Source organism: Brachyhypopomus gauderio, chromosome 16, assembly GCF_052324685.1.
Source record: "Brachyhypopomus gauderio isolate BG-103 chromosome 16, BGAUD_0.2, whole genome shotgun sequence".
Classification (NCBI taxonomy): Eukaryota; Metazoa; Chordata; class Actinopteri; order Gymnotiformes; family Hypopomidae; genus Brachyhypopomus; species Brachyhypopomus gauderio.
The window spans coordinates 11,627,007-11,641,034 of NC_135226.1; the positions used below are offsets into that span (position 1 = coordinate 11,627,007).

Here is a 14,028-nt window from a genome sequence, read left to right on the forward strand (position 1 = left end):
TAATAAACAATGTGACTGCTTTTGTTTACATTTTTAAAGTATCACTCCTTTAGTAGATTTCCTTGGGTTACATTTTATGTTACTAATTTCTCTTTCACAGGAATTAATATAAAAATCTAACACTTCAAATTCACCTTTTCCAAGTATACTGGAATATTTAGTTATATTCTAGTTATAGTGAGATATAGTGAGTTCTAGGGAGTTATATTCAGAAAAGTCAAGGTCACTGACATCATGGTGTGTATTTTGAGTATCTTGGGCATCAAGTAAGCATGTAGTCTTAAATGTCTGAAAAAATCTTTAGTCTCATTAATGGACTTAATATTCATTAGTGATAGGCCTCATAGGTACAAATTTACCCCTTTTGGATAGAGCAGATCGTACCGGAGAAGTTAATTCCCTATCACTAGGAATAGTAACAACTTTTTAGTGTTTAAACTGGCAGAATGAGCAATTGTTCAGTAAGTGGTTTCCACCCTTTTTAATAAGCAAAGCAATTTTTTAGTTTTTAGTATTAGCCATAAATTGAAAAATATCCAAATTAAATTGATGGATTGAACATCATATGATAGCATGACATATACATGCACACTATAGACAACACTCCAAAGTTGTAGTAGGTAAGCAGGTGAGTCATGAAGACACACACCTGAGAAACCATTTGCACAGGCACTTCAGATATCACTCACCATGGTAGATATCCTGCAGAGAGCCTCCTCCACAATACTCCATACAGATCCATAGCTTATTGGCCCTACAATATGTACACAAAAGGCACATTTTAAGCATTTTTAAAGCAAAACTGAACACAACAAAGAACAGTACTGCCTCTTATGGATCACACTGACACATTTTTTTTCTAACACATACATTGTGCTGATCGGTTATGCCAGTGTGTAAGGCTCTGGTGTCACCACTAGATCGTTTTTGTTTGATTGTTTTTGGATTCTAGATCATTAAAAAACAAGTGCTAGCAAACTGAATGTTCCTGTCAGAGAATGCTGAAATAGGGCCTGGCACTCTGTAGATCTACATTTACCTCCTCAAACACATATATTGTGCACCCTGACTCCTTAAGACTAAAGCACTACGTAAAATATGAACTCTGTTTAATAGCATCATTCATATCGTCCTGCACAAGCTGCATTTTCAATTGGTTTTCACTTCCTGTCCTATATCGGTGTTTCATTATTGCTTCACGGATTTTGCTATAGCCTAGATTCCAGAATAATACGTTTTTGGTCCTTGGTGCAGGTATTTCTGGAGCTGGGACAGAACAAGCAAAATCTTGTATTTCCTAACAAAGATGGATGTGGAAAGGGTCTTGTAGCAGGACTAATGGTCCATTAGCTTGCTCTAGCATGCTAGATTCATCACCTACTTAGTAAGACCCTTTGTGAGGTGAGCATGGTGTATTAGAACAGCATAACTGCACTAAACTGCCATGCAACTCTCTTGCAGTGCAAAGGGAAATCTTATGTCCAGTTATAATAGTCCAAAGGTAGTCCACAGTCTTTGGCCTCGGCCTCGTGTTCTTGAATGAAGCACTGAACCCCAAGGGTCTTTAGATGTTCAACCCAACCCCTGACCTTTCCGCTCCACCCAAGTGCCTCTCTAACCTGATGTAGCTGCTGTAGTAGGCCACGATGTTGCTGTGCTTACAGCTTTTCACCATCATGATTTCCTGCTGAATCACAGAGAAATCATCCTCTGAGGGGAGTGAAAAGAACAATTATTAGCATGTATGACAACAGAGATCTTGTGTAGCAAGTAATAGGACAGAGCTACCTAAAATTGACAACCCCTGAAATCTTTACATATTCAGAATTTTATTAGTATGACTCATACTAATAAAATGTTGGATTTGACTATGGTTTTGTTATTGCATACTGGTGATCTCAGGCCACTAAATGCATCTCATATTAAGCCAAATGTCTTGTTGCTCAGTGAATTCTGTATTCCTTATATATATATATATTAGGGGTGGGACGCGATTAAAAAAATTAATCGAATTAATCGGAAGCTTTGTAATTAATTAATCGAAATTAATCGCATTTTAATCGCATTTCAGTATTTAACATGAGAAATATTAATTTAAGTTTGAATGATGAATGAATCAATGAACATAATCATAAACTAAACTAAAAAACTATAAACTAAACATCTTGTTTATTTTTCCACCAGTCTACTACACAGACCAATATATGTGTAGTGTGCAGAAAACAGTTCAGAACATTGGAAATTCTGATCAAAAATGTTGTTTAATTTTGGGAGTTTTGCTCAGGATATTGGAAGAATTGAAGTAAATCAGAAGATGTTTTTTAATAGCATTTTAGCAATTTCTTTAATTTCCCAGGCTTCTGCCACAGGCATCTCCATAGTGCCTAGAAGTGGTCTTCTGCATGCTCAAAGCAAATGACTGGATCTTCATCATCTATAGATTCATCATCTATATGAGCTGTCACACCAAGATAATTCTTGTTGCTAACAGAGGTCCAGTGATCCCCAGTCAGAGCCACATTTGTGGCGCTCTTCACAATAACCTGTTTTACTTCCTATTCCTCATCATACAGCTGCTGGATTTTCTTCGACATTGTCTTTCTGGGGTGAGTTTCCCAAAACGTTCTTAGCGCCAAGTACTTCGTTACCTCATTCTTACGTACGAGGTTAAGAAGTACTTGGCGCTAATGAACGTTTTAGGAAACTCACCCCTGGACGGTAGTTCGTAACTTGCATCAGTTGACGCAATTCGCAGCGCTTCTTGTAAGTCTTTATCTTCGACCACAGGGAGCGGACAACACAAATAATGTGACGCGTCATGTATAAACGTGTGCGGAGTCGCGCGCTACGGCCACTCGCGAAAGTTTAATCCAGTCTTAATGGTCCAATGAAGGTAATTTAAAAACCAGGACATTCCTCACAGGATGTGAATTACGGACGTTTGGTCACCCTATCGTATTAGGAATACATTTAGCAGCTAAGTTATCATTACTGACCTGCGCATTAAGCTGGGCGTACACTGCGATTTTTGGCCCATTTTCAGCCGATTTTTCACTCGTTTCGGCTCAATCGCGTGTCGTGCATCGTATAGTTTACACAGGTATACGAGGAGCGATTCACAACTCCCGATCAGAAATCGCAGCGTCGCAAGAATATCAAACATGTGTGAAATTCAAATCGCTCCTCGTGAGAGTATCGCACTGTTGAAGCAGCTCCACGAGCCGACTCTCCCTGCGATTTAGTCGTACAGTTTGAGCTGGAGCTGAGTACACGATTTAAAATATCGCACAGTGTACGCCCAGCTTTAGCCGCAACATGTTTTGCGTTGAGGTGGTAACGAAGGGTGGAAGTGCTCCTGTGATAAGCGAACTCCTTCCTACATAAAGTGTAAATAACACTATTTTTGTTTGTAGCCTACTTCCATCTGGTCCATATAATCTGTATGTCTGGAACTCGTTCACTGAGAAACATTCCACGGTGCAAAAGTGTCTCGTCCGTTAAATGCGTTAAAATGCGTTTATTTTTTTAGTGCGTTAATTTTCCTGTAATTAATTAATCGAAATTAACGCGTTAAAGTCCCACCACTAATATATATATATATATATATATATATATATATATATATATATATATATATATATATATATATATATATATATATATATATATATATATATATATATATATATATCTCCTTCAGATATATGAATACTTACCAGGTTCCATTTTGATAAGCTTTATGGCAGCCAAATCCCCCATTTGCTTGTTTCGGGCCTGCAGACACAACAAAGACAAACACATAATTTCAATATGTTCAATATGTTCAGCAAGTTCAATATGTTTTTAATATGTTCATATTTTCAATGTTTTGCATGCACCTAAATTTTAGATGCCATGAGACTTGTGAGACTAGTAACTGCTATGTGGTTAGTGGATAAAAACAATATTTAGGTTGGAATATTGTTTCCTTGCTTTCTAATTGCTGAAGAAAATACAAAATTATCAGGGCAAATGAGACCAAATTATTTTGGAGTTGTTTTTTTTTTTTTTTTTTTACTCTCATTGACCCACAAATATTGTATATCCACATTTCAAAACCCAAAGTGAAACTGCACTCAGGTATACGTTCGTAGGAATACACTAGTAGGTATACACATGTAGGTGTACACTCATAGGTATGCACTCAGGTCTTTGGAGCACATGGACATTGACAAACCTAAGTGGCATTGTTAGTCCCCTACAGCCCATGTTTCATGCATTAAAAAAGTATTGTGGTCTGCATTCATACTTGAATTTAGATGAAGGACAGCTTATGGATACTTAGAACAGACATGGACAGAGACACGTTTACAGAATGGGTTTATCAAGGTGTTTTAATATAGCATACGTTTGTCACTTCTGCATTTTCTGCTAGTCACAAACACACACACACACACACACACACACACACACACACACACACACACACACACACACACACACACACACACACACACACATACTGATGTTGCCACTGTCCTTTATAATCACGCCCACCCAAGAACAAGTTTAAAATAGACTCTTGACTTTAAGAATGGAAAATGTAGTGGATGGATTACTGTAGCTTTGGTGGGGGAGAGGGTCAGAGTTAAAAAAAAATACAGAGATGAGGGTTGGGGTTAAGGTTAGATGAGAATGTCTTGCAAATATGCGAACAACATAAACACAAAGATTTTTCAACACACATTGCAAGCGTTGGAAAGGTCGGACAAGCAAGCAACCACAGTTACACACATTTTGCGTCAGCACCCGTGGAAACACAGACTGTGGCCATCAGTAATGAAGCATCTCCAAAACACAACAAAAATGTTCCACGCCCGCATGCCCCAAACTCAACCTGAACACAATCGTGTTTGTTGAGGGGTCTCAATGCTACAGAATACACTCCCTGCATATAATGAAGCTTAAGTTCCTCTTGAGTGACCTGCAATATCAGATTGATATAACTGCATTTTTTATAACTATTAAACCAAAAACCATATGTATCACCAAAACATGGAATAGCGGTCGTTTCCTGTATGGGGTCAAAATAGAACAACTCTTTGCTACTTCTGCATTTTAACCTACACAGAAAGGAATACACACAGTTTCACTTACAGAGGCTTTAATTGTGCTGTCAAAATAATAATAACACTTAGATCTCTAGTATAGAGTGGAAGAGTTTAACAGCTACAAAGCTTCCTGTATTGTCTGAGCTTAGAGTAACAGTTATGCCACTGAATTTAGTGATCAACAAGGAGTATAACACCTGATGATGAACCAGTCCAGCAAGGGCTTTCAGTGCAAATGTAAGAGTTTGTGAGCAATACTGAATTGAACTGGAAACCAGTGTGAATGTAATATGGCTGACAGGTATATATTGTGATCTTATTAGGAATCAAGCTTGTTCAGACTAAACAAACCAGCTAAAGAAGACCAGTGTGTTCCAAACCACAGCAGCCTGGTCTAGACTATATGAAGGCATGTTCTCCTTTGTATTAAATAAGGTTAGAATTCCTGCATTTTAAACCAGTTTCTAAAATGAATTTTCTGAGATGTTTGAAGAACCAGCATCAAGGGACACACCAAGGTCCTTAGCTGTAGTTGTAACTTTTGGTTGCGCGTAAAAATCATGAAGTTCTTGGATAAACCTAGACACATCACTTCTAGCAGATGTTCTACCTAACATCTGGACTTCTGTTTTAACTGAATTCTGATTAAGGAAATTGTTGATATACAACTGTTAGTCTATTAGGGTTTTATATTTTATCTCAGATTGCCATTTTGTGCAATACCATTGGTCATTATCCAGACTATTGGTTAAAATATCCAGAGCACAGCATTGTGATTCCACCAGAAAGTGTGTTTAGTGTGATAAAGTGTGATATATACTATCCAGGAAACAAAATACGGACAACACAAAGCAGACCTACATGCTGATACTAAAAAGTGATTTGTGTTTTTGAGTTGGGTTTTGTGTTAACGTGATTTTAAGAGTGGGGTTATCATTTGTGCTTTCATGTTTTTTTAACCCATTATGTTAATGTTATTTTATTAGATTAGTTATTTTATATTATTAGAGAGAGAGAAAAAGAGAGAGAGAGTCAGAGAGAGAGATAGAGAGAGAGAGATCTTTATCTCAAATGTACATTTCAAAATATTTTATGTTTTACTATCAAATGTCTTGTATGCTTTTTATTACTAAGTGTGTCTGGACACTTTTCAGAACACACACACATGTACACACAGGGAAATGTGGTGTAGATAATGATCCAAGAGTCTCACTTCTGTATTTCCCCTTTACGAAGAGCACCTGCTTGACAAACAAGCATGCTTCTGCACTTCACTCACACTCACACACACACTCACACACACACACACACACACACACACACACACACACACACACACACACACACACACACACACACCACTGATTTTCAACCGTACTCCAGACTCTTACATTAACAAAGACACACACAGGACACAGTTAGGGTGTTAGGGTGATAGGGTTACGGGTGTTAGAGTCTCAGTCTCATCTTGGTCCACCTCTTAGTCTTGGACCTTTATTCAGACTAGATTAGTCAAGGTCTGCATTAAGGTGGTCTCAACCATAACACTATTAATCAATTATCAGTAATAGTGACAACATGAAAACTATCCAAAAAGATGGTGCTGCAACCACTTTTAGCTGGATATGGTCTGGCTCGAGCAACCCTAACCCTAACTCCTAATCTTCTCCCTGACTGCAGAAAATGTACTATGGCTGGAATATGAAAGGTTACAATGGAGGTTACTGATTGTTTGTTCGATTGCCCTGCTCTCTCCAGTGACTCTTTGTCTGTTGATCAGACAAGAAAAGAAAATGTCACGAAAGAAAACAATTTATAACTATGTTTGAAATATTAAAAACAAGCTATAAAACAGATCTACATTAGTGTCCTGAAATGTATTTGAAATGAGCTCATGTCCATACTACCCAAGAACAAACTTAGAAAATGAGACTAGAACAGAATAAAACTGAAAAGTCATTAGCCACCCTAAAAGGTTGGAATAAATCAGACTTAACATACTGACTAAACACATTATTTATATACAGTCACTTTACTTGCTGACTGAAATGCTGACTGATAACTTTATGTACACGTGTTCTAGCTGCACCTAATAGATATCCATCACTTTTCAGTCAATAGTAAATTGTCATCCACCACTCATGATATTACTATTGTGCTCAGAAATCAGATAGTTTCCGACACCCAAGAAGCCCTTTGTACCCTTTGTAAGTAAACACAGCATGTTTGGACTCCAGCAATCACTTGAGCAACATGAACTATTGTTACATGAAGATATAGAAACCATATTAGTTTGTCCAAAATGTAGTTTGTGCTTAACCATTTCATAGTATTCTGAGCAGGTGCCCTGCTTACTCAGAACAGGAGGTAGTGGGTGGAGCTGAGAGGTGAGGGTTTAGAGTGAGAGGAGGAGAGATGTCTTCGTCCCCTCATGCTGCTCCACACACATACAAACACAATCTAACTACTTATTAATATTACGTTGCCCTGGGTTTGTGCTTTTGAAAGTGATGTTAAATGTGTTGCGGTTGATTCCCAAGACTTCATTATTGACCCCAAGCCTTAATTTAAATCTTTGGGTTTTCATTATTTATTCATCTCTGCTTTAACTAACTGGTATAAAAGTATTCATTCATTTTCTTCCATCAGTGTGAAAACAGCATAAGGTAATGTTTGCTTTACCTCCTGATGTCAGTTTGACTGCAAAAAAGATATTTAGCGACTGATGCCTCATTATTTCCTGTAATAAAACGATGGTAAAGCTGAAAATTTTGTAAGAGGAAATGAAGACAAAATACATTGACTTCAGAGATTACAGAAAAAAATACATAGATTTTTACTTATTGTACCTGAAGGTGAAAAACTGTCAAGAATCTAGGTGTCATTTATGTGTGAGTGGCAGTGATGTCAGCGCAGAGCTGGTAATGCCAGTCCTACTGGAAATACTAGAAAAATCTTTCTTCTATCACAAAGTTACTGGCAACTTGATTTTCTAATTTCTAAAATTTTTTGTTCTGGATTCCATTGTGTCAAGTGCCTATTAATAAATGTTAATGTTAGCTGTTTAGTAACCTTGACCTGGTTGTAGATTAGCTGCCTAACATTAGCTAGCTGCAGGTAACGCTTGCTTTACTTAGCTAATGTTAGCTAGTTAAGTTATCTGATAAGTTAGATTACACAAAGAGAAATGTTTTGGACAGAGGTCCCGATTCTCTGGAATTATTGTACTGTTTTTAATATCTCTGACCTCTTTAGATTTACATACATATACAGTATGCTTTAATACTCATGTTTTTTATATTCGTATGTTTTAATATTCGTATGTTGTTTTGTCATGCTCAATGAAAGAAAAGGCTGCTGATGGAATAATGGACCTTATTATATTTTAATTATTAATGTAACCCACTCTAATGTTTTTGTTCGGGATGTAAATTAAGCTATTTGCTTAGACATAAATGACTAACAGACTAACACTAACAGTCTCACTGCACAATAACAACCTAGTTTTGATTAACTGTGTAACTATAGTTATCCTATGTTAGTGTTAGTTGAGCCTGATGTGATATTAGCTCATTATTCCCACGGGATGCAATGTTGGTGTCACTGGCATGTCTTGATGTGTGTGAGAGTCCATTTAGATTAAGTCTGCATAGAATCTGTTACTCCAAGACAAATACTGCAGTATATTGATACACAAGTACAAACATTACAATTGTTGTTTCAATTTGACAGCAGGACTGCAATGGTATACACTGTATGTCCAAATAGAGCAAGCATAAGTTCATTAGAAAGAAAACACAGATTTAGATTCACTGAGGTTCCATTTTCCAAACTACACACATTTGTTGTGTTCTTGTTATTTCTGTAAATGTACCGTTTCAACCTAATAATCAAATTAGGATGTGTGGTAGCCTAACACAAGCTATTTTAACATTTTATCCCTTTTTTTCTTCCCCCCTCTTTCTCTCTGGAGATTTGCATAGTACACTCTGCTGTAAAATAAAGATGCCCTAAAAAGAAGTTAAAACTAAGCTAAGGTTGTAGCATGTGACAATATTTTTTCAGTGAAACAAGTTCTATTTGATATTGCTACACTGACGATGCATCTCCTTAGAGGTGTTTCCCTCTGTACAACCCCATCATTATATCTGTGCTCACAAATATAAAGCAACTCATAAAAGGAAGGAGGAAATAGACAGTGAGAGAGTGAACCACCAAGGTGAATGAAGGTGAACGCCCCAAAGCCAAATGAGAGGAACATCACCAAATGGTAATTCCACTGAGGTCAGAATGCAGAGAAAACTGCTTCTTTTATGTATTTATTCTGTAAGCTCTGTACTTGTCTTGTCCTTACCATTGTCATGTTTCTGCCCTCTCGTACAAAACAAGAAACCAAACCAGAAACCATACAGTGAAGAAACCAAAAACCTTTTATTTATTTTCTTTTTTTGTAGTATTAGTAGAAGAAAACATTAGTAGTCTCCAAGCACATTTGGTATTTTAAATGTAATTAAATTGTGGCTACAACAGTCCTGTCCTGATTGTAATATATATTATCACTTAACATGAATGATGAGGTTTGGCTGCTGCTTTCCTGTTTCTTGGTCATTGCAGCACCTGCAGTGTCTGCTGCATGCTACACTGACTCTAGCTTGAAACTATTCAGGAAGATTCTCTCTCCAAAACACATACACAATCAATATGCACATATGCACAAAGTAATAATGCTGTCCTGTGACTTTGGACATGGTTAGGATTAGGGTTAGGGTTTGGATTCTGATGTGTCCACTGTGGCTGATCAACCTTATCAGCATTTCAAATACTCACCATAAAACCCTTACTCACCATTATCAACCTTTCAAATAACCCTATAAAACCCATTAAACCCTATTAACACAACCTATCTCTGGCTGAACTCCCATAGTTACATTAGGATCTGGGGTTTTAACATATATGTCCTAAATCTGGTTTAGTGTAATGCTGTTTAGTTTTTTAATCTAAAATAAATAAAAAAACACTCACATGCAAACATCACAGCATTAGAGCTACACAATAAGCTAATATTATAACTACACTCTCACCTAAGATTATATCTACGCTCTCACCAAAGATTTAGAAAAGCATTAGAAACTTTTTTCTTAATATATGAAATAAACTTCCTTCCATATCTCTTTAAGTTTTTTGTGTGTTTTCTCTTACATGTTTTCACTGATTCTCTGTATTGGCAAGACGAGAAAAATGAGTGAATATAAAATAATGGCAGTAGATTAAGCAGTAACCTCTGACCTTAAACACTTCTCCATATGTTCCTCCTCCCACACGCATCAGGATCTCAAAGTCTTCCTGCGGGTTCCTGGTGGAAATGTCCAATGCTGCCCTGTCCATTATGTCAGGGACGTTTCAAGAACACAAAGTTATACCAGGACAGACACACACTATCCCTCATGTGTGTGCGCCTTTCTGCATTCACTCTTTCAGGCTCACAACAGAAAGTTCACAGATCTACTCACACGGTTTCACAGGTCTGGGTTGGCTACACACCTTCTTCCTCCTTACCCACTGGAACCTCCCTCTTTTACCACCCCCCCCCCAACACACACACACACACACACACACACACACACACACACACACACACACACACACACACATGGGCACACACTTTCACACACACCCCCTCCCCCATCTCATGAGCCGTGTGCCTCATTTAAATACAGTGAGGTTTTATTTCCTGTTTGGTCTGTGCATTCTCTTTCTGTCATTCTATTATAGATATGTCATGGGTTAATATGAAAGTGGTATGAGTGGTGTAGAAGTGTGAATGTGTCTTCAAACTTTACTACTACCTTGTTAACACATGCAGATGTGTGTCTGTGAAAGAAAGCTGGGGCATGGTCGTGTGAGTGAGAGAAAGAGTGCTGGTTTGTGCTCTGCAAAGCTGCACTGCTTTTGTAGCTCTGAACGGCTCCACTTCCTGTAGAGCAGTAAGAGCTTTTGCGATTCAGCAGAGTGAAACCAGAAAAACTTCATACTGAAGATGCCATGTGAACTCACACTCAGTATGTGCATTATTGTTTGTAATTAACCTTTGTTGTTACCTTATATGCAAAACAGAACTCTACTTGAAACACACGATAAAACCCCTGTTCATTTAAAATAATGACATCTAAGTCCGATTTGTACTCTTTGTAAAACAGCACAATTTAAGTCACAGCTTATAGAACAGCTTGTTTTCCCAAACTTGCCATGGATGTTGATAAAATACACATTAATGAGCATCGTCTATATCTCCTCATTCTTTTTTCAGGTCAGATGACCCTGATCAAACCATGTCTAGGTTTCGAAATGTACATTTACCAATGGGTGAGGCTGCATACAGTCTAGTTATCACTGTGATGTGAAACACTTCTGTCCACAACACCACAGTATATATTTGCACGTCTACAAAGGTGGAAACATAATGAGCAACGCAATTAGTTTCATGGACTTGAACTCTGTGGCTCCACCTTGTGGTCCGTGAAGAGAATCAGCTTCCCTTTTTTGATTTACTGGTTTCAGTCAACCAAAATGTATTTATATAGCGCTTTTTACAATAGTTGTTGTCACAAATCAGCTTTTCCTTGTTGTTTACAAGTGTTCAAGTAGAAGCTCCCAGTGAGCAAACCAAGGGTGACCGTTGGAAGGAAAAACTCCCTAAGAGCACGAGGAAGAAACCTTGAGAGGAACCAAGACTCAGGGGGGAATCCATCCTGACAACAATAATTAGACAGATACATAAACAAAGAAGTGATGGAAATGATAAATTATTCTCATAGTTTTGTGTATTTATATACGTGTCCTACAAATGTTCTGTGCTCTACAGCAGACCTGAGCATTGTAAGGTCTGTGGACCACATCCAGCTCTCTGACTATCTCTGACCGGCTTGTGTGAGATCGTTGATGAATTAGTCAAACCCTGTTTGCAGAAAATGAAAACACTTATTCAGAAGTTTGTGACTACAACACCTATTATACTGTGATAGGTGCACAAAATACAACGACACTGCTTTTATTATGTTTTTGCTTTTGTGTTTGTCTGGTCAGTTCCCTAATGCACCTTCACTCAAATGTATCAGCAAATGTGTTGCCCAGCTTTCAAGAAACTAGAGCTGTGAAACTGTGATGGTACAGCCCAGTTACTGATATATACATGTGAAGCTGTGGTGATACAGCCCTGTAACTGATCTATATACGTGGAGCTGTGGTGATACAGCCCAGTTACTGATCTATATATGTGGAGCTGTGGTGATACAGCCCAGTAACTGATCTATATACGTGGAGCTGTGGTGATACAGTCCAGTTACTGATCTATATATGTGGAGCTGTGATGATACAGCCCAGTTAGTATTTCGCTAGAACCTAAAGCCCTAAAATCAATTTGCTCACTGTTTGACTGCATAGATGATATACAGACATGGATGTCTGACAATTTTCTGCAGTTAAATAAACAGAAGACAGAGGTTCTGTAACGTTCTGCGTAGCGCAGAACAGGGAGGCGGACACAAACGCTGAGGAGAGCGAGATTTATTAAAGGAAATTCCAGAGGCAGAGTCGAAATAGCAGGCATGGGTCACAACGGGCAGGCAGTCCAGACATGAAATACGAACAGACATAATCGGACAGGGTACTAAACACGACGGGGAAACAGGGAACAGGCAGGAATACTGGCAGCGGAAACAATACTCACAACGAACAGGTTGGAACAAAGCACAAGGCACAAAGTAGACAAAATCACGGATTCTGGACTGGGGAAATACTAGGGCTGTGTTCGAAATAGTCTACTACATACTACTGGCGTACTGATCGAGCCCCAAATCAGTATGTCGTATGCAGTATGTGACCAAAATGAAAATTTCCAGTACGCGAAACATACCCGGATGACATACTACTTCCGCAAAATATTCCAGTACGCGAACAGAGCTATCTTCGTGGTGTACTGCATCCCATCATGCAACGCTACGTTCACGTGACCCCGTAGTGTGCTTTGCTTTTGTCGCATACTGGAAACTGTACTGCATACTACTACGAGGACCAGTATGCAGTATCCAGTATATACTGAGTCCAGTATGCAGTATCCAGTATGTAGTAGTCTATTTCGAACACAGCCTAGGACTTTATACATAGAGACTAACTAGGGACAGGTGATGGCAATGACACTGGGGCGTGGCAACAAACAAGGAATAAATGCAACAAACGAGCAGGGCGGGACAAACAGGCAGGGAACACGGACATGAGGGAACCCAGAGTGACAGCTACGAGGGGGCGTTGCCCTACGTGACAGGTTCTTGTTCTTGGCAGTGATTCACAAAGGAATGATGTCCAGACTTATTTAAATCAAATGAATCTGAATACCAGACAATGTGTTAAGAACCTGGGCGTCACCTTTGATAATGAGCTCAACTTCAAATCACACATCATGACTACATGCAAGACAGCTTTCTTTCATCTTCGAAACATCGCTAAGGTCCGAGATATGCTCTCTCCTGCTGACAGTGAAAAACTTGTCCATGCATTTATCACATCAAGGCTAGATTATTGTAACGCTGTTCTATCTGCTCTTCCAAAGAGCTCTATTGCGCACCTACAGTGAGTTCAGAACGCGGCTGCAAGGGTTCTGACCCGCAGGAGAAAGAGAGATCATATTACACCTGCACTCCAGTCACTGCACTGGTTACCTGTCAGCTTTAGAATAGATTTTATGGTTCTAGTCATGGTTTTTAAATGTCTTCATGGTCTTGCCCCTCTTTACCTGAGTGAAATGATGGTTAGATATGTTCCAGTCAGGTCTCTCAGGTCTTCAAATAGTAATCTACTGGTGATTCCTAAAAGCCGATTAAAGATTGGTGAGGGTGCTTTTAGCCACTATGGCCCAAAGCTCTGGAATTCTCTTCCTGAAGAG

General features: G+C 38.5%; 1 protein-coding gene across 2 annotated transcripts in view; it reads right to left on the reverse strand.

The window, feature by feature from the left end:
• Nucleotides 1-10,624, reverse strand: part of map4k1 (mitogen-activated protein kinase kinase kinase kinase 1) — a 33,808-nt gene extending 23,184 nt beyond the window's left edge. Inside the window, exons 1-4 of one of the 2 annotated variants that reach the window (XM_076976387.1) lie at nucleotides 10,377-10,622; nucleotides 3,717-3,774; nucleotides 1,620-1,710; nucleotides 690-754 (exon numbers count right to left, since the gene is read on the reverse strand). In XM_076976387.1, coding sequence (XP_076832502.1) covers nucleotides 690-754; nucleotides 1,620-1,710; nucleotides 3,717-3,774; nucleotides 10,377-10,475 — 313 coding nt within the window. In that variant the 5' untranslated portion in view covers nucleotides 10,476-10,622. Of the gene's footprint in view, nucleotides 1-689; nucleotides 755-1,619; nucleotides 1,711-3,716; nucleotides 3,775-10,376 lie in introns of both variants that reach the window. The other variant, XM_076976388.1, reaches the window with a different exon arrangement.
• Between the last annotated feature and the right edge of the window lie 3,404 nt (nucleotides 10,625-14,028).